The 21453-nt window shown below is 38.5% G+C and overlaps 1 protein-coding gene across 5 annotated transcripts in view; it reads right to left on the reverse strand.

The window, feature by feature from the left end:
* Sply (Sphingosine-1-phosphate lyase) overlaps positions 1 to 21453 on the reverse strand; it is a 485520-nt gene that overhangs the window by 426396 nt on the left and 37671 nt on the right. For 3 of the 5 annotated variants that reach the window (XM_090378845.1, XM_090378847.1, XM_090378846.1), the window contains exon 3: positions 12728 to 12890. In XM_090378845.1, coding sequence (XP_090234971.1) covers positions 12728 to 12890 — 163 coding nt within the window. The remainder of the gene's footprint in view (positions 1 to 12727; positions 12891 to 21453) is intronic. The other 2 variants (XM_090378850.1, XM_090378849.1) reach the window with 2 other exon arrangements.

Consider the following 21453-nt stretch of genomic DNA (forward strand, 5'->3'; position numbering starts at 1 on the left):
AGCAGTAACCCCAGAGTGACGTATCAACTCTGTGGTACTACACTGACAGTGGTAGAGAACGAAAAGGATCTTGGGTAATTCTGCAGGCAGATATGAAGTTTTCTGAGCAGTGCAGACGGTCAGCAAGAGTAGCTCATCGTGTCTTGTCAATGATATACAGGAATTTTTCTAGCAGGGATAATGAGGTGATTATTCCATTGTATAAGGCAATGGTCAGGCCACACCTTGAGTACTGTATACAGGTCTGGAGGCCTCATTTTAAGAAGGATGTAGAGCTGCTGGAACGAGTACAGAGAAGAGCAACAAGATTAGTGAATGGCACAAAGGGTTGCTCTTAAGAAGAAAGGCTTAAATTTTGCAAATTACAGTGTCTGGAGAATAGGCACCTGCGAGGTGACCTGATTGAGGCGTATAAAGCCTTGAATGGTTTGAGCATGCTCAATGCTGATGGGATTCTTCCTCTTGCTCAGAATAATCACCTGAGAGGACACAAATTCAAATTGAGGAAAGACAGATGTAGGATAGATGTGCGGAAATTTGCCTTTAGCCAGCGGGTAGTTGGTTGGTGGAACAGAGTTCCATCCTTTGTTGTGGAGGTTGATATCCTAAATAAATTTAAGGCTGAGCTGGACAGGTATTTGGAATGAACGGAGGGGTGAAATGGGAGTGGTCTTTTTTTTTTTTTTTTGGCTGATGCTGCATAAGCTTGCTTTCTTGCATCATATGCATCTACTAATGCTAAATACTATTCCTTCATCAATGTCATTTATGAAAATCAAAAACAACAGTAGTCCTAATACGGATCTCTGGGGAACCCCACTTGTTAGAAAAACCCAATCTGAGGAATAGCCATTTATGGAATTTGTATTGTTGCTCGCTCAGTAAACATACAGTGGGTGTTATCGGTCAGGAGTAGAAATTGAATCCCATGGGAGATTGAAACCCTCCCGAAGTGGAGGGGGTAACCTGATCTTTTTTCTTTAGAATCACTGGTGGATAAATTTTTTATTCAGTAAAAAACAAGGAAGCTTACACGAGAAGCACAGGAAACTTTGAAGAAGTTTACTGGTGAAACTACGTTAAGAACATTTTTTACTATGCCAAAACTTCCAATATGACTCTGTTCGTGATTCAATTAGTGATTCTAAAGAAAAAAGGTCAGGTTACCTCCCCCCTACTTCGGGAGGGTGTCAATCTCCCATGGAATTCAATTTCTACTCCAGACTGATAACACCTACGTCTGTTTACTGAGCGAGCAACAATACAAATGTCATTACGGCAAAGTACTTTTACCGGTAAATTTCATCGAACTTTTGCATGCTTCTCGTGCAGGCTTTCTTTACCTTAGCCAATTTTTTTTTTTTTTTTTGGCTGGTACAGCATAAGCCTCAGGCTTCCTTGAACCATGTGGCTAACGTAACCTAACCCAGTGTTTCTCAATCTTTTTACTCTCGTGGCACATTTTCCAAAGAAGAAAAATTTCGCGGCACACCTACGTAGTCATAGAAGAAGAAATTTCTAAATTTCGCGGCACACTTGGAAAATTTTGCGGCACACTAATGTGACGCGGCACACCCTTTGAGAAACACTGACCTAACCTATAATAATAATTATTATTTGCCATTGGCTGTGTAGATTGAGAGTCTACACTAATTTTTGCATAAACGATGTTATATCAGTTTTTAATCGACCCAGCCAACTATTTTAACACATAAAATCGTTGCATCCAAATTGTTTATCACATTTTTTCACTTGAGCTTTCAAGATGGGACTGTCTACTGAAAATCCAGCACATCTTTGTGTAGTGAACCATTGAAGCAATGATTCATCAACGTTTGTAACCTCCCACTTCCTAAATTATTTTTTTCAGTTGTTCTCTTCCAGTGCCTATAGGTAAAAATCTTTATTCTTCCACAATGTCAATACATTTGAAGAGGACAAAGAAAACGTTTTTCACACTTAAATTTTTGAACCGCATTCTAACTCACGAATAATTTTCACTTTTTCGCGAATCGAGAGACAGACACTCTTTTGTTACTTTTGTTAGTAGACATGTTTCCGAAGAAACGGTTTGTTTCTAATTGATTTTACTTTATAATGATAAAGTGATCTGCATACAAAGTTCTTAGAAGTCCCAAAATGCATAAAACGTTCATAGAAGCCCCATTTCCCAAGTTCTTAGAATTCCCGAAATAAATTTATGGTTCAGTGAATACAAGACAATCTGTAAATAGGGTAATGTGACAATTGGAACACCAATGCACTACTGTATAGACACTGTTCCTGGAAGGACAAGGTCATAAGCCAGCCGCTAATCCAATGCAGGTGGTCACAAAGCTAAGTCCCCCTTTATTGTTTGGTATATCCATGTAGTATGTTCATTATAACAGTGAGAAATTGTATGGGAATACGCATAAATTAAAATCATTATGGCTTTTGGCTTGTTACAGCCATGATCATGTTATTTCCACACTCGTTATAACAAAGTTCAACTGTTTTTACACACACACAAACATATAAACACACCTAGTGCTTTTTTTGGGACGGTACACAACGGTACAGTGTAATGGCACCTTTATTAACAGTGACGTGTGATATTTGGATGCAATACACTTTGAAATTCGTAATATTCCACAAATTTATTTTCACATGTTTACCTACTATTCAAATACGCTTAAAATGATTTAACTAAATTTGCATTTTTTACTGTCTATTGTTAAGATTTTTTCTATTTAAAACTGTATAACCATTTTTATAATTCTAAATTACTCAGTCAGACCTCTGTTTAATTATTTTGAATTCCCCTTGGAAGTTACATTTAAAATAGTTTCCGTTGAGCAAATAAAATTTTCATACAGCGAACGGATTAGGAGAGAATTAACTCGGTACGCCCTGTTCGCTTTTCTAGCCTTCAGGCAATTTAGGTAATTAGTGCTGTTGCGCAAATTAAGAGAGCTAAAGGGATTAGCATTCTACAACTTAGTGGTACCTGGTAAAACCTATCCGACCACCTATCCCACATGGAGAAGTCGTGCTGGTCAAGAGTGAGCAGATAAAGGTGTATTCCCAATGGGCACTGGACTACCTTCTACTGCAATGGTGTCCAAACTTTCCCGTACAGGGGCCATATTCAAAAAAATTCAAAGTTAGATTCTGTAGTGTGTCACATTTTTGATATCTTGTTGCATGTAAAAGTAAAATTGAAAATATTCAAAACTTTTATTAAGTACAATACACAATTACCGAACAAAACATTTAATCAGAAAATATTTTTGATAATTAACAAAATTTAAAATGCTGTTTTAGTTCACTTTCCTCGCGGTCCGTAGGTTGGGCACCGCTATGAATCGGCGCCTCCGTAGTCAGGTGGGCAGGAGCGGCAGTGCATAGCGCACGCTTCTTGATTAGACCGGGGTTTGAGCCCATGACCACCAAATACGGAGGATGCGGAAAGGTCAGAGAATGACAACCGCATATCCCCGGAGCAATATGGCCTTAGTTGCTAATGCTTCTAAAAAAAAACCCAAACCCGCTATGAATCAACTGTAAGCGCCCCGTTCGAGAATTATAAAAGTGATTTTCTTTTACCGTGACAAATAATCATCTGTTGTTTCATGGAAGTGCATTATTCACGTTTATCCGTAAATTTTCCCTATCTCTGTTTACATGGTCATAGCACCTGAATATCCGAATGACAACCGATATTTTGGACAGTTTCAAAAAAAAAAAAAAAAAGAGGAAAGAAAAGAAAAAATTCAAAATTTAAGAACTAGTGACAATACCGATGATGAGAGGACAATAAAGGTATTAATCGTTCTAAATATGAATTGTTGGCATTTTGTGAAAATAAAGTTAGAAAATTGTCAATTACAGTTAAATGCAATTCGTGGATACCTAATTGGTAAGAAGGTTTCGGAAAAAATGAAGAATTTGATGAACTCTCCGAGTACGATACCAATTTCATCCTGTGATGTGAACACCGATTTTCACAAATGAATCTGATCACCAGCCCAACCAGCACTTCATTGATGACAGAAACTTATCTTCACTGCTGTTTCTTAAAATTGTAGGCCCACTGCTGACCCACTTCGATCCAGCAAAATATGTCGATTTGTGGCTGCTTCGGAAACACCATTCAATAGCTGACACACAAAGAGGAGGAAAAGAAGTTGGCATAGCGTGTCGGATGAGAACTTAATAAAAATTTGGAATAGTCTACAAAAACTTTATTGTGATATTATGTTTACTTATTTTTTTATATATTTGAATAATAAATTTATGCTTAATAAACTGTATTAATATACTTAATTTGTTTTTTGTTTTTTTGTTAGTGCATCGGCTTCTGTGGCCATAATGCACCTCCTAAAGTTTTTGCATTTTACTCTGATCCAAGCCTGAGGCAGGATTCGAACCCGCGACACCTTTGGGTTGCCAGACTTAATTTGTTCTTATTCTAAACACATTACTACTAAAGTAACAATATCAGGGGAAGAAAAAATTTAGAGTACTTTTCTTATCATTTTAATTTTACAAAAAAAGCACTGCACACACGGATGTACACACATATATAGACATGTACAAATATACACACATGAATGTACACACATATATACAGACACAAACACATACACATACAGATGCGCGCACACAAATCTACACATACAGATGCGCGCACACAAATCTACACATACAGATGCGCGCACACAAATCTACACATACAGATGCGCGCACACAAATCTACACATACAGATGCGCACACAAATCTACACATACAGATGCGCACACAAATCTACACATATAGACGTGCGCGCACACACGAATCCACACACATAGCTGTGAGCACACACAAACACGATGTACACACATACACCGACGTGTGAACACACAAATGCGCGCACACAGACGTGCGCACACACAAACGCAAATGCGCGCGCACAGACGTGCGCGCACACAAATCTACACATACAGATGCGCGCACACAAATCTACACATACAGATGCGCGCACACAAATCTACACATACAGATGCGCGCACACAAATCTACACATACAGATGCGCGCACACAAATCTACACATACAGATGCGCGCACACAAATCTACACATATAGACGTGCGCGCACACACGAATCCACACACATAGCTGTGAGCACACACAAACACGATGTACACACATACACCGACGTGTGAACACACAAATGCGCGCACACAGACGTGGGCACACACAAACGCAAATGCGCGCACACAGACGTGCGCACACACAAACGCAAATGCGCGCACACAGACGTGCGCACACACAAACGCAAATGCGCGCGCACAGACGTGCGCCCACACAAACGCAAATGCGCGCGCACAGACGTGCGCCCACACAAACGCAAATGCGCGCGCACAGACGTGCGCCCACACAAACGCAAATGCGCGCGCACAGACGTGCGCCCACACAAACGCAAATGCGCGCGCACAGACGTGCGCACACACAAACGCAAATGCGCGCGCACAGACGTGCGCACACACAAACGCAAATGCGCGCACACAGACGTGTGCACACGCAAACACAGACGCGCACGCACGCACACACGAATGTACACACACAAACACAGACGCGCACGCACGCACACACGAATGTACACACACAGACATGCACACATATACACATGTACACAGACGTGCACGCACACAAATGTGTAGCCGACCGGGCTAGCTGGGTGGGTAAAGTGCGTGCCTGGCAACCCTAAGGTCACTGGTTCGATTCCCGCCTTGGGCTTGGATCAAAGTACTGCAAAAACCTTGGGAGGTGCATTATGGCCACATATCCTATGCGCCAACAACTACCAAAAAAAATTTGTACACACACAAATGTACACAGATGCGCACACACATACAGATGCACACTCACACACGAATGTACACACAGACAAAAATGTACACACATACAGATGTGCATACATATGACACACAAATGTACACATACAGATGTGCATACATATGACACACAAATGTACACACACATACAGATGCGCACACATATATACACACACAGATGCACACAAGAATGTACAGACATACAGACGCGCACGCATGAACACACATACAGACGCGCACACATGTACACAAATATACAGACATGAATGTACACACACATACAGACACGCACATATACAGACGTGCACACATCACAACACAAATGTGCACACACACATATACACGAATGTACACACACGAAAGTACACGTGTAGATGCGCAAACATATACAAGCGTACACACATATAGACGCACGCGCACGCACGCACACACACGTATAAAGATGAGCACACATACACGTGTTTTTGTAGAGGGCTGCTCCTAGAATGTCAGTTCAACTCCTCCACCTCATATTTCTTTAAAGAACAGTATCACTACAAATGGGCCAGATATGTGTTTGATGTAGGTTTGTCTGTATTATGTGTTTGTTCTGTTGTTGTGTCTGGCCGCTTGGCTACCCAGAAGCATCAATCACATGGAGAGATGATTCTGGGTACTCATCCACACCACGTGAAGGCAGACCAGTTCCATAGTGCTCGTACTATCTCTATTCGAGACTGACCCACCTGATGATGCCAAAAGGCGAGCCAGATTCCTCTGGTAGGCCCGCCCACTCCAGAAGAGAAAAAAAAAAACAATAATAATAAGAAGAAATAAAAAGGAAGAAAGAATGAGTTCCCGTGGTGTTAAAAAAAATAATAATAAAAATATTAAACAACAAAAAACAACAATATATATATAATATAATAAAATAAAATAAAAATAAAATAATAAATAAAAAAACAAAAAATATAATAATAAAAAATAAATAAAAAGAAATAAACGAACAATAAAAAATATATATACACACACACAATAAAAAAAAAAAGAAAAAAGTGGGATAAAAAAAATAAATATACACACATGGATACACACACAGACATCCACACATGTATATAGACGTGCACACATACACAAAGCCTTTGTTGTTTGTTAGTTGTTGGGGCATCAGCTTCTGTGGCCATAATACACCTCCCAAAGTTTTGCATTTTTCTCGACCCACACAATTGCCGTTCAAATTAATGTCCGATTAGAAATTTTTCGCAAAGTATTTAATGGAGAGAGGGAGTTTGATTGTTTACATCGATTTACAGTGACTTTTTGCTTTTTAAATCTGATTATAAAAGCCTATTAATTTTAGATTATGGAAAACCTCTTGTATATTATTTTCTTCACTTAAAATGTTTTTCAGAGTAGGAACATCTTGAATTTTAGTTAATGATTTAAAGGATGTTTTTCTTTCATTTGTAAAGGATGTTTAACTGTTTGTTGTACATGACACCAATTACATTGAGGCGGTTCTTCGGCTCTGAGTAGATAGTATTGAGTAAGATATGTATTGAAAATGGCTGATGATGATGATGAAGATATGTATGTCCTATCCCACACATATATACAGACACACACCAATCAGCCAAAACATTATGACCACCTACCTAATATGATGTTGGTCCTCCACGTGCAGCCCAAACAGCTCGTATCTGGCGAGGCATAGACAGTACAAGATTTCTAAATGTGTCTTGTGCTATCTGGTAGCAACACGTAACCAGGATTTTCTTTAACTCCTGTAAAGTCCACAGTTAAGATGCCACAGATTGGAACTGCTGTTCCAACACAAACCACAGATGCTCTTTAAGGATTGATGTCTGGGGAATTTGGAGGCCAGGGCAATACCTTGAAGACTTTCTCGTGTTTCACGAACCAGTCTCGAACAATCCGGGGTGGTGTGGCATGGTACATTATCCTGCTGAAATATGGCACAACCAGAGGGGAAGACCGTTGCATTAAAGTGTGTACCTGGTCAGCAATGATGTTTAGGTAAGAAGTAGACATCAGAGTGCCCGGCACATGTATGACTGGACCCAGTGTATCCCAGCAGAACCTTGGTAAAATCATGACACCGCCGCCACTGGCTTGTTTTCATCCCACAGTGCACTGAGGCGCCAACACTTCCCCAGGTAAACGACACACACGTACCGGCTGTCCACATGGTTCAACAGGAAACGTGATTCATCGGACCAGACGAACTTCTTCCAATCATGATGCTCACGTGTGCCTTGTAGGCGCTGTTGCCGGTGAACCATGGTTAGCATGGGCACTCCGAGCAGCCTTCGGCTAAGAATTCCGATTTACAGCAGGGAATGTACTGTGTATTGTGACACATTACTCCCATCACCAGCATTCCAATTACCGGCGAGTTGCACCACAGTCACCCATATGAAGCCATGTACCACCCGGGAGAGCCTTCGCTCACCACAAGCATCGATGGGCTGTGGTCATTGAACAACTCGCCAGCGGTTTGTTGGTTTTCCCTCCTCAGACCACTTTCGGTAGGTACTAACCACAGCTGACTGTGAGCATCCTACCACCTGTGCCGTTTCAGATATGGCCTTACCCAGTCATCTGGCCATTACAATTTGGCCTTTGTCAAACTCACTTGTCCACTGCCTTTTCCATCTCAAGAACAAGAGTAACAGTAATTAACAGAACTCTGTATCAGATAATTTTTATACCATGTCCCGAACTGTGCAGTAGTTCACCTGTAATTGCTTTGATTTACATAACGGACTCGCTGGTCAATGTTTAGGCTCATCAGTGGATATACAGATGCGCACACGTATACATACTGAAGTGCACACATACACATGGATGTACACACATATGTAGACTGATGTACATGCACGCATACATAAATACAGAAACACAGACACGGATGTACACACATATAGACTGATGTACATGCACGCATACATAAATACAGAAACACAGACACGGATGTACACACATATAGACTGATGTACATGCACGCATACATAAATACAGAAACACAGACACGGATGTACACACATATAGAGACTGATGTACATGCACGCATACATAAATACAGAAACACAGACACGGATGTACACACATATAGAGACTGATGTACATGCACGCATACATAAATACAGAAACACAGACACGGACGTGCACACACACACATACAGATGAACACAGACACGGATGTACACACATACAGGCACCATACATACATGCAGACACTGCACATGGATGTGTGTGTGTGTGTTATGGAGGTTTAATGGCGCATAAGCTGCTGGGGCTATAGTGCGCCTTGCACATGGATGTACATGCACACACACATGCACACACTGTGTACACACATTTAGACGCACATACAGATACACATGGATGCACACACACAAACACACAAGCTCCCATACACGGACGTACACAGGCACGCACACAGACGTACACATACAGATTCGTGAACGTACACATACAGATTCGCATACATACACATATATATACAGAAGCACAGACACGCACAGATGTACACATACAGATGCGCAGACACACACATACAGATGCACAGACACATGCAGACGTACAAACCCACACACACACACAAATGTATAGAAATACACAGTCACGCACCAAACACACGCACGTAACTATAACCCACCTACTTGTACACAACCTCCCATACACTCAGGTGCATCCACCCATACACATACGTACACCCACTCAAATACTCACCACCCACTGACATATACATACAGACATACACTCAGATGTGTCTTTTTAACAGGAGAAAACTGCTAGCTTGAGGGGATACACGGACTAATAAATTAACAGAAGCCATTGGTAGAGGTTAAAGGGATTCTTGCACTGCATCTATTCGAATGGCCAACAGAGTGGAAAACAAGGTGTGGGGGATTTCAGAGACTGCTGGGAGTCATCGCAGAGCAAGTCAATACACATGCTAAGTTAGGGTAGCTAAGAATAAGAAGAGGTGCATGTATACTTGTGTGTACAACAATGCTAGGAGTTTGGTAAATAAATCTGATGAATTTCAGGTGTGCAATTCATCAAGGCAATTCCAGTGGATATTGTTCAATATCAGAGACATGGTGTCACACAGACATAAGGATGCAGAATTGGAATTTGGGGAGTAGGTGTACCGAAAGGAAAGACAGGATAGGAAGGGAGGAGGGTTTATGCTATTAGTTAAGAAACACAAAATTTAAGGAAGTGCAGCCAGTTGATATGGGTGGACGGTGCAGTGTTGAGTCAGTTTGATGTGACATAAACACTGGTAAAGCAAAATTGAGAGTAGGAGTGTGTTATACACCTAATGACTAAGTATAATGAACAAATATACAGAGAAATAGTGGACAAGTAAATAAGATTCTCTTATAATAGGGGATTTTAATTTCCCAGATATAGACTGGAACTTGTGGATTGGTCACTCAAACACTAGCAAAGCTTTTGCAGATTTAATGGACGACTGTTTTCTACAACAGCATGTTTGGGAGGCAACTAGAGGTAGTAATACTCTTTATTTGATTAACAGTAGTGATTCTCCATGCATTAAGAATCTGCATATAAAGGGAACATTACGTGGCAGTGATCACAGTATGCTGATGTGAGATTTACTCAAACCATCAGGGGTAATAGGGAAGGGTTTTTGCTTTCGTAAAAGTTGACTATGGTGGTCTGAGACAATTATTAAATTCTGTACAGTGGGACCATCTGATGATGTTACCAAAGCAAATTCTAAATCTGAAGCATTCAAAGAATTAATCTTGAAAGCTACTTGGTTTTACATACCAACTAAGAAATATTGTTTAAAATTTAGGCATAAATGGATGTCAGATGAAGTAATGAGATATGTGGCAAAGAAGAAAAATGCATAGGATACATCTGTTTTCCTTAGCATCCTTTGCCAAAGGATGCTAAGAAAAACAGTAAAAGGTTCTTTACTTATGTAAACTCTAGAAGGAAAGGGATGAATCAGATTGGTCCACTTGACATCAATAGTTCAACTGTTGATGATCCTGCTCAGGTAACTACCAAACTGAATGAGTATTTTGCACCAACATGAGGAGTTGTTCAGGTATGGTTCAGGCCAGAGGTGTATTAAACTATGGCAGTGAGCTAAATGATTTTGTAATAACCGAGAGCAAAGTGAAGCAGAAACTGTTAAGATAAACATAAGAAAGGCACTGGGGTGGATGATATCTATCCAGTTATATTAAAGAAGCCAGCAAAGGAAGTAAGCAAACCCTTAGCCATAATTATGAGAGCTTCCTTTGACTCAGGGGAGGTACCCATGGACTGGAGATGTGTAAATGTGACTCCAATTCACAAAGCAGGATAAAAGGGTGAAACAAATAATTACAGACCTGTTAGTTTAACTTCTGTTCAGGGGAAATTAATGGAGGCACTGGTCAAAGAAGCACTGCAGGATCTTCTAGACAAGACTTCAAGACTATAGTTAAGACATAGCAAGGGTTTGTTAAGAGGAAGTCTTGTCTGACCAATTTGATTGGATTCATGAAGTGGTAAGAAAGGAACTGGATGCAAAGAATAATTTTGATATTATATACTTGAATCTTGGGAAGGCTTTTGATATTGTTGCACAAGGCAGACTGCTATACAAGGAACAGTGTTGTAATGGGGGAAAATTGCTGCTATGGATAAAGGGATGGTTGAGTGGGAGAAGATGGAGTGATAATCAATGGATATTGCTCTTTGTGGACTAATCTTATTAGTGGAGGCCCCCAGGGTTCCATGTTGGGTCCCTTGTTTTCTGTATTCATTAATGATATTGATGAAGGTATATCTAGCTCAATGTCTAGGTTTGCAGATGATACGAAGGTTGGTAGGGTTGTTAATGGCAGTACGCTATTGCAACAGGATCTAGAAAAATTGAGCAGATGAACTGAGATGTGGTAACTGAAGTTTAACATTGACAAATGTAAATTACTGCATAGGTGTAGCAGAGTAATGTATCATCTGTGTGGTACTACACTCAGGGTGGTAGAGAATGAAAAGGACCGTGGGATAAATGTGCAGTCAGATATGAAGTTTTCTGAGCAGTGCAGACAGTCTACAAAAGTAGCTCATGGTGTCTTGTCAATGATATACAGGAAGTTTACTAGCAGGGATAAGGAGGTTATTATCCCCTTGTATAAGGCAATAGTCAGGCCACACCTTGAGTACTCTATACAGGTCTGGAGGCCTCATTTTTGGAAAGATGTAGAGTTGATGAAGTGAGTACAGAGAAGGGAAACAAAATTAGTGAATGGAGCAAAGTGTTGCTCTTCCGAAGAATGGCTTAAGTTATGCAAATTACAGTGTCTGGAGACTAGGCACCTTCAAGGTGATCTGCAGGTGCCCTGATTGAGGTGTATAAGGACTTGAATGGTTTGAGCAAGCTCAATGCTAATGGGATTCTTCCTCTTGCCCAGATTAATCGACTGAGGGGACATAAATTCAAATTGAGGAAAGACAGTTGTAGAACAGATGTGCAGAAATTTGCCTTTAGACAGTGGGTGGTTGAATTCTGGAACAAACTTCCATCTGTTGTAGAAGTGGACAGCTTAAATAAATTCTAAGCAGAAGTGAAAACATTTGGAGCGAATGGATGGGTGAAATGGGAAGGGTTTTTTTTTTTTTTTTTATTGGCTGATGGTGTATAAACTTGCTTTCTTGCATCATATGTCTCTACTAATGCTAATATATACACACTGACATATATATAATACACACAAATAATACACACACGTGCACACCCCATACATATATATATACACATATGCACACACCCCCATACATACATAAACACACAGTTGACATTATAAAAAAAAACAGAAAAATCACTCACCTTCTTGACAAAACATATTCCATGCTCTTTGAAAAAATAGCACACTCGCTGCAGTACACAGAATTAACTGCCAGGATTCCAGTCCTGCACAAGTTGAATTAATAGTCCACTTTATTTTCCATGATATTGTTTTAAAATATTCTATGTATGGAGCAATGAAAACCTAATATTAAAATGAGAATAAAGCTAGATAACTAGTATTAAAATCAGAAGAATAATTTGGAGACTTCACTCCATATAATATTACTAGATTATAATCTGAATAACACAAAAAAAAACATGCAATTTTTTTTTTTTTTTTGTTAATCAAAATATTTTGAAGATATAATCCTTCAGTTATCGAATGGATACTACCACAATCAACCACAATTTTAACCAAAAGAAGTTCAAATGCTGGAAAACATTCTTTAATAAAGATTTAAAAGACAAATAATACTTCATTTTTGGAATCATTTTATATTTTAGTTCTGTTCATTAAGATTACCTACAATTATCATTTAAAAGAAAAAAGGTTTTTATGGCAACACAATTTTCTTCCAAAATCTGACCTCCAAACATCATTCCTGTAGTGATTTATAATATATACTGGGAACAAATAAATAAAACTTAATGTATAAGTTTGCTTTCTTGCATCATATGTCTCTACTAATGCTAATATTTTTTTTTAATACAAGAAATCATTTAAGAAGTTTATTTGAATTAAAAGAAGTTAACTGCTTCGAATTGTACTAGCAATACTCAAATGGATTTACTAATAATATTTTAAAACTAATATAGTTTCAGATGTATACATTAACTCTTTCAAGATTGAGCTCCTGAAATAGGTATTGGTTTAATTTTCTGAATGCACAGAGAATACAAAATGAATTTGAAAGGTAGCTCTGTGGAATGAGTTAATAAACACTATGCACATCAATCTTTTTAAACCTTAATGTGTTCTTATTGTGACTTGATTGTACAAAATTAGTGAAATTGTCATAAACCAAATCAGAATTAAAAAAAAAAAACAAAAAAAAAACAAGGGGAGTGGCAAAATATCAAGAAAAAATAAATTTGCTCATTGTGGTTTTTTGTTATTCAATACAATAATGTCCTCTACATCTATTTATATATTACGTCATTCAGTTCCATCAACTTTCTCACCAGAATTCTGAGAATTTATTCAATTTTGGCTTAGTCCATCAACGTGGACAAATACCGTGAACAGTTTGAGTTTTCAATTTCAAAGCTTTCTTTTAGCTGTCATCTATTATAAACTGTCTACTGTAACCTATTATAAACTAGGGAACAAATAAGATATGGAAACACCCATTTGAAAATTTCCATATTCATACAATAATAGACAATATTTTAATAGACAAAAGACCTTGTGTGTGTGTGTGTGTGTGTGTGTGTGTGTGTGTGTGTGTGTGTGTGTGTGTGTGTGTGTGTGTGTGTGTGTGCGCGCGCGCACACACGCACCGTGTTGCAATAAAATAAACACCACCAGAAATGTGGTGTTTATTTTATTGCAAAACAGTATTGATAATAAGGGGGTGTTGTACCCTTGCACAAAACTATGGTCAGGTCACACCTTGAGTACTGTATACAGGTCTGGAGGCCCCATTTTAGGGAAGAGGTAGAGCTGCTGGAATGAGTACACAGAAGGGTAATTAGATTGGTGAGTGGAACAAGGGGTTAAGTTCTGTAAATTGCAGCTTCTGGAGACTAGGCACCTGTGAGGTGATCTAATTGAGGTGTATAAGGCCTTGAATGGATTGAGCAAGCTCAATGCTAATGGGATTCTTCCTCTTGCTCAGATTACTCATCTGAGAGGGCATAAATTCAAATTGAGGAAAGACAATTGCAGATGTGCAGAAATTCTGCCTTTAGCCAGCAGGTGGTTGGTAGTTGGAACAAACTTCCATCTGTTGTAGTGGAGGTCAGCAACTTAAATAAGTTCAAAGCAGAACTAGACAAACATTTGGAGTGAATAAATGGGAAGGTTTTTTTTTTTGGCTAATGCTATATAAGCTTGCTTTCTTGCATCATTCATATGCCTGAACTAATGCTAAAATGCTAATATATATTATATGCACTGGCTTGCCACTGATTCTGCCTGGGTACGCTTAAAAAAAATCAAAACATTGAAGAGTTTTCAGTGTAAATTACCTTTATATATCCTAAAATTCCATAGACAAATTTTCTTGCTCTGAATGAATGGAAAAGTCAGAAACATTGCATTTGCCTAGCACTGGGAAAATCAAACTATATTTATTATTATTATTTATTATTATTAGCCATATGGTACAAGGAAGCCTGAGGCTTATGCTGCACCAGCCAAAAAAAATAATAAATAAATAAAATTCCCGAGTTACCCCCGTGTGTGTGTGTGAGAGAGAGAGAGAGAGAGAGAAGTAGAAAGGCATCACCAAGAAAGAGAAGAATGATGATATCCAGCTCAGGACCTTTTTCAAATTTTAACCAACAGATTAAAGTCATTCAGGAACAAACTAAGTTTATTCAAACTTCATTTATTCTTGTCATAAATGAAGGAATAAATAAATGTCAGGAATAAATTTATGTCATAAATTATGACAATGAAAAATTTTGAAAGCTGTCTGTTTATTGTCCCAAAAGTTATTTTTCATGTTCATTGGTAATTTCCATCTGTCTAATTTTCTGTAGATGTTTGTACAGCCAAAAATTTATGCCCACAGCTGTAAAATGTCATGGTCATTTAAATCATAAAGATAGAAAATGTATCGAAGCAGTCACTGCATTACCAAAAGGTATTACAAAAATATGAGGAGTGACTATTAAATAGAGAGACTGCAGGCACGGCAGTTGACCTTGAACCTTTCTCTTAGCTGTCTGCCAAGTTACATTCCAATACTCATTCGCTTTGCAGTGAGATAGGTTTTCATTACCTTCGGTTTTCGAAGTTTGCTGGGAAAACACCAACTGAAAGTTGCGTTTTACATTAAATTTATGGGGAAGATACTATGTCAAGAGCTCGTGTGTTTGAATGGCATAAAATATTTTTAAAAAGAAAAGAGAATGTGGAAGACTATGAAGAACCAAGTCATCTGTATCCACGAAATCTAATTAAAATATGGGACTAGATAAGAACAATGATTAGAAGTGATTGTTGTTTAAGCATTAGAATGGTTGTAACAGAATTCAGTATGGACAAAGACACAGCTAGAAAAAAATTAAGTAAAATTTAGGCATGAGAAAAGTAAGTAAAGATGGTGACAAAAATTTTGAAAAAGATCAAAGAATGAGAAGACTCCAAGTTTGTGAAGATGTTCTGTAAAAGATCCAGAATTTCTAACTGTAATTACTTTCAATGAAAGTAAGCTGTTCCAGTACAACCCAAAAACTAAAAATAAAAACAAGAATGTCAAAATCAAAATTGAACATCATGCTTCTTGTTTTCTTCAACATTAAAGGATTATTATGGCTGAAGACTTCCTGCCATCAAACATACTACCCTGCTCCATAAATTAAGCAGAACACATAGAAAACATGGTGTAACTTGTGCAGCTTGTGATGAAGTGGGACAAAATTTGGTATGGTGGTGTACCATTAAACTGCGCTTCCCAACCTTTTTCCTACCAGGGCACACATGGAAAATTATAATTTTTGTATGCCACACAGAGATAAACTATGGCAGATTTTGGGGTGTCTATAAGGACTCTGAAAAAATTTATTACATTTGTGTTATAGTAAATAAAATTGATGTATTTGAAGTGCTGATCAAGACATCAAAGGCAGATATATGTTGGGATATCACAGACATGGTGTCACACAGATATAAGCAGGGCAGAATTGGAATTTGGGGAGTACAATGTGTACAGAATGGACAGACAGGACAGGAAGGGAGGAGGAGTTATGCTGTTAGTTAAGAAACAAAATCTAAGAAGGTGCATCCAATTGATGTTAGTGGACAATGCAATGTTGAGTCTGTTTGATGTGACATAAGCACTGGGAGGGGTAAATGAGAGTAGGAGTATGTTACAGGCCTAATAACTGATGAGTACAATGAACAGTTGTGCAGAGAAATAGAATGGGCCAGTAAATCAGAATGTCTTGTAATGGAGGATTTTAACTTTCCAGATATTGATTGGAACTTGTGGGTTGGTCACTCGCACGCTAGCAAGACTTGTGGGTTTATTGGAGGATTGTTTTCTACAGCAACATGTTCGAGAGGCAACCAGAGCGAGTAATACCCTTGATCTGATTATCAGCAGTGATTATTCATGCATTAAGAATTTACAGATAAAGGAACCACTATGCGACAGTGATCACAGTGTACTGAATGTGGGGTTTACTTAAAGATATAACTACCATCAAAGGTAAAGGGAATGGTTTTCATTTTCGTAAAGGTGACTACAGTAGTCTCAGACAGTTTTTAAATTCTATACAGTGGGATCAATTGATGATGTGATACCAACAGTGAATTCTAAATGGGAAGCCTTCGGGGATTTAATCTTGGAGGTTATTAGGCTTTTCATACCAACTAATAAATACTGTTCAAGGTTCAGGCCTAAATGGATGTCGGATGAATTAACGAGGCTCGTGGCAGAAAAGAAAAATGCATGGGATGCATATAAATTATCAGGCGACACAGAAGCCTATCGCAGATATACGCTAGTCTGTAATCAAGTCACAAAGGAGGTTAAGGCAGGCGAAGGCAGATTATGAGAAATCTTTGGCAAAGGACGCAAAGAAAAACAGCAAGGAGGTCTTCACTTATGTAAACTCCAGAAGGAAGGGGATGAATCAGATTGTTCCACTTAACATAGATGGTTCAATTATTGATGATCCTGCTCAAGTAGCTGATAAGCTGAATGAGTATTTTGCATCTACATTCACATTTGAGGAGCTATTCAAGAAGGGGCAGGGCCAGATTTCCCATTAGGCACTGTGCCCACGACAATTTTGGGGCCTACGAAGGAAGGGAAAAAAAAAGGTAAAAAAATAGGGAGGAAAAGGTTTTCAGACTTAAAAATAATGCAACTATAAAACATCAACATTATACTTGAAATTAAAAAGCAATAAAATCTACAATATCGTCAATATCTAGATTACCTGTAACATTTCTTAAGATTACAGAAAAGTTTCTTGCTTCAGCTTCTCATAGCAAAATCTTTAATAACGTCCTCAAAGTCCATATGGCGAGTAATATCGTTCTCTATACATAGAAGTTTCAATGACGATAAGCGATCTTCACTCATAATTCAGCGTACACAGTTCTTGATTTGCTTAAGTTTCAAAAATGAGTGCTCTCCTTCAGCATTTGATCCAATTATGGATAGATAAATTCATAAAGCTATGTGTATGTAAATTAGTACATGTAATCAGTTTCTTTTATTTGTGCCTTTATTAATTCTGCCATAGACATTTTGTACTTGTATAGTGCCAAAAACAATAGGAATTCATCAATGAGGTCTACTTCTAAGTTGGATGAGTAGGTATTGATTAATGCTAAGGCTTTGGATAGAATTTCTTCTTTTGACATAGATTTATCTATAAGAAAACTGCAGGTATCATGCAATGTACTGTATGCAGCACGCCATTGTCATTTCTATGACTAATAGATCTACAATACAACAAAAAAAAATTTGAATTCGAAAAATGTATCTTTTGCACTTAGTTCTGCTGGTACGAATTCCTCTGGTGTTTCATCAAATGGTCTCTTCCTTTTCCGCTTTCGGTATTCATATTGTCTGTAATCAGAATTTGGAACGAATTTTTTTTGCAATTTTTTCAAAATCATCAAATTTGTCTTCATCTCGAACATCAATCAAATAATCCGGAAGAGCACCATATAATTTCACAATTACGCATAACTCAATTCTAGGTTCTTGAATTGCTTTATTCATTCTATCTATGTTTTTTCGAAGATCTTCCCAAATAAGAGTCATTAATGTTATTTCTAACCTGTTCAGTTTATTTATTAAAGCTTTTGCTTCATCAACCATTGTCGGTTTTTGTTTCTTCGCATTCTCAAATATCAACGAATGCTGAACAAATTTTACTTTTGATTTTTTTCAATTATCTTGCAGCATCGTAATGTGATGACCATCTTGTGTCTGATAGATTTTTGACCGAGATTGTATTCTCCATTGTACTCAATTTAGACCATCTTTGTGGTGAGGCTGCAAGGAAAGTGTAGAGCAACTGACTGTAAAATTCTGAAAAAATTAACAGCAGCCAAACAGCTTTCTGCAGTTGTAGTCCCTACTAAATTAAGACTGTGTGAAGCACATTGTTGACTTAGCATAGGCATATGATGCAAGAAAGCAAGCTTATACAGCATCAGCAAAAACAAAAAAAAAAAAACACCCTTATTTCACCCATCCATTCGCTCAAAAAATTTGTCCAGTTCAGCCTTAAATTTATTTAGGCTATTCCACAACAAGGGATGGAAGTCTGTTCTTGCCAACCAACTATCTGTTGGCTAAAGGCAAATTTCCACACATCTGTCCTACATCTGTCTTTCCTCAATCTGAATTTATGCCCTCTCAGGTGACTATTCTGAGCAAGAGGAAGAATCCCATCAGCATTGAGCATGCTCAAACCATTCAAGGCTTTAATACACCTCTATCAGATCACCTTGCCAGTGCCTAGTCTCTAGACACTGTAATTTGCAAAACTTAAGCCTTTCTTCGTAAGAGCAACCCTTTGTTCCATTCACTAATCTTGTTGCCCTTCTCTGTACTTGTTCCAGCAGCTCTACATCCTTCTTGAAATGAGGCCTCCAGACCTGTATACGGAACTCAAGGTGTGGCCTGACCATTGCCTTATACAAGAGAATAATCACCTGCTTATCCCTGCTAGAAAAAATCCTGTATATCATTGACAAGACACCATGAGCTACTCTTGCAGACAGTCTACACTGCTCAGAGAACTTCATATCTGCCTGCACAATTACCCCCAGGTCCTTTTCATTCTCTACCACTGTCAGTGTAGTACCACAGAGTTGATACTTTGCTCTGGAGTTGCTGTTTCCCATATGTAGTACTTTACATTTGTCAATGTTAACCTTCATTTGACACCTATCAGCCCATCTGCTCAACCTTTCCAGATCCTGTTGCAGCAGCATAGCATCAGTAGTGTCCTTAACAAACCTGCCAACCTTTGTATCGTCTGCAAACTTGGACATTAAGCTTGATATACAATCATCAATATCATTTATAAATACAGAAAACAATAATGGATCCAACACTGAACTAATAACATTAGTCCACGATGAGCAGTGTCCATTGATTACCACTTTCTGTCTTCTCCCCCTCAACCACCCCTTTATCCATAGCAGCAATTTGCCTCCAATGCCACACTGCTCCAATTTGTGCAGCAGTCTTCCATCTGCAACAGTATCAAAAGCCTTTCTAAGATCCAAATATATAATATCAAAGTTATTCCCTGCATCCAGTTCTTTTGTGACTGCATCATAGTTTCCAATCAAATTATTACTATCATTATTACTAATACTAGCCATATGGTGCAAGGAAGCCTGAGGCTTATGCTGCACCAGCCAAAAAAAAATTTGAGTACAGAGAGAGAAAGAGAGAGAGAGAGAGAGAGAGAGAGAGGGAAGTAGGAAGGTATCACCAAAAAAGAGAAGAAAGGCAAGACTTTCCCTTAACAAAACCATGCCGTGTCCGAGCTATAACTGAAGTCTTGTCTAGATGATCCTGCAGTGCTTCTTTAACCAGTGCCTCCTTTAATTTTCCTAGAACAGAAGTTAAACTCACAGGTCTATGTGTCAGCCTATGACTTGTGTCAGCCTTTGATCCTTTGTGAATTGAGGTCACATTTGCACATCTCCAGTCTATGGGTACCTCCCCTAAGTCCAAAGAAGCTCTCATAATTATGGCTAAGGGTTTGCTTACTTCCTTTGCTGCCTCCTTTAATATTCTTGAATTCCCTGCCGACTTCCTTGAATCTGACTTGGTTTTTTTTTTTTTTTTTTTTGATTTGGTAGTTGTTGGCGCATCGGCTTCTGTGACCATATTGCACCTCCCAAAGTTTTTGCAGTACTTTGATCCAAGCCCAAGGCGGGAATCGAACCCGCGACCTTTGGGTTGCCGGGCAGGTACTTGACCCACTCGGCTAGCCCGGTCGGCAATCTGACTTGGACTCCAGAATACACCCCACTCATATTAGTAGCATTGTCATATGACTGAAATTGCAATTTGCTACATCTATACCATGTTTATCAAGAACAGATGCCACTGTGTCAAAAAGATATTTTGCATCCATGCTTTTCAATAGGAATAAACATCAAGAAATGTTCATGTACTCATCTTTTGATACATAATGAATAATGACCAACAGCTCATCTGTGTGACTTATATCAGGAGTTGAATCTATGCTGATACCAAAATATTTGGCTTCTTTAATTTCAGATGTGATGCGTGCCAACACTTTTGACCCTAATAAATTGATAAATTCTTCATATGGGGTTGATGACAGGTACGAAACATTTCCACTTCCTGGATTTCCATATTTTCTTATATGTTCTTTTAAAAGAGGATCAAACTCAAACAGAAAATCAATAGACTCGAGGAAGTTACCATTGTTAGAATTATTGTGTTGCTCATTATCACCATGAAAAGCTATACCTCTTTCTGGCAAAAATTTTACTACTGCAACTTTTTTTTTTTTTATGTGAACCCCAAACACGAGAGGTATTAGAACCTATAGTACTTAGTACCGTGCTTGGGTTGGAGGTT

Source organism: Mastigoproctus giganteus, chromosome 8, assembly GCF_048544385.1.
Source record: "Mastigoproctus giganteus isolate SK-2022 chromosome 8, ASM4854438v1, whole genome shotgun sequence".
NCBI classification, from domain to species: domain Eukaryota; kingdom Metazoa; phylum Arthropoda; class Arachnida; order Uropygi; family Thelyphonidae; genus Mastigoproctus; species Mastigoproctus giganteus.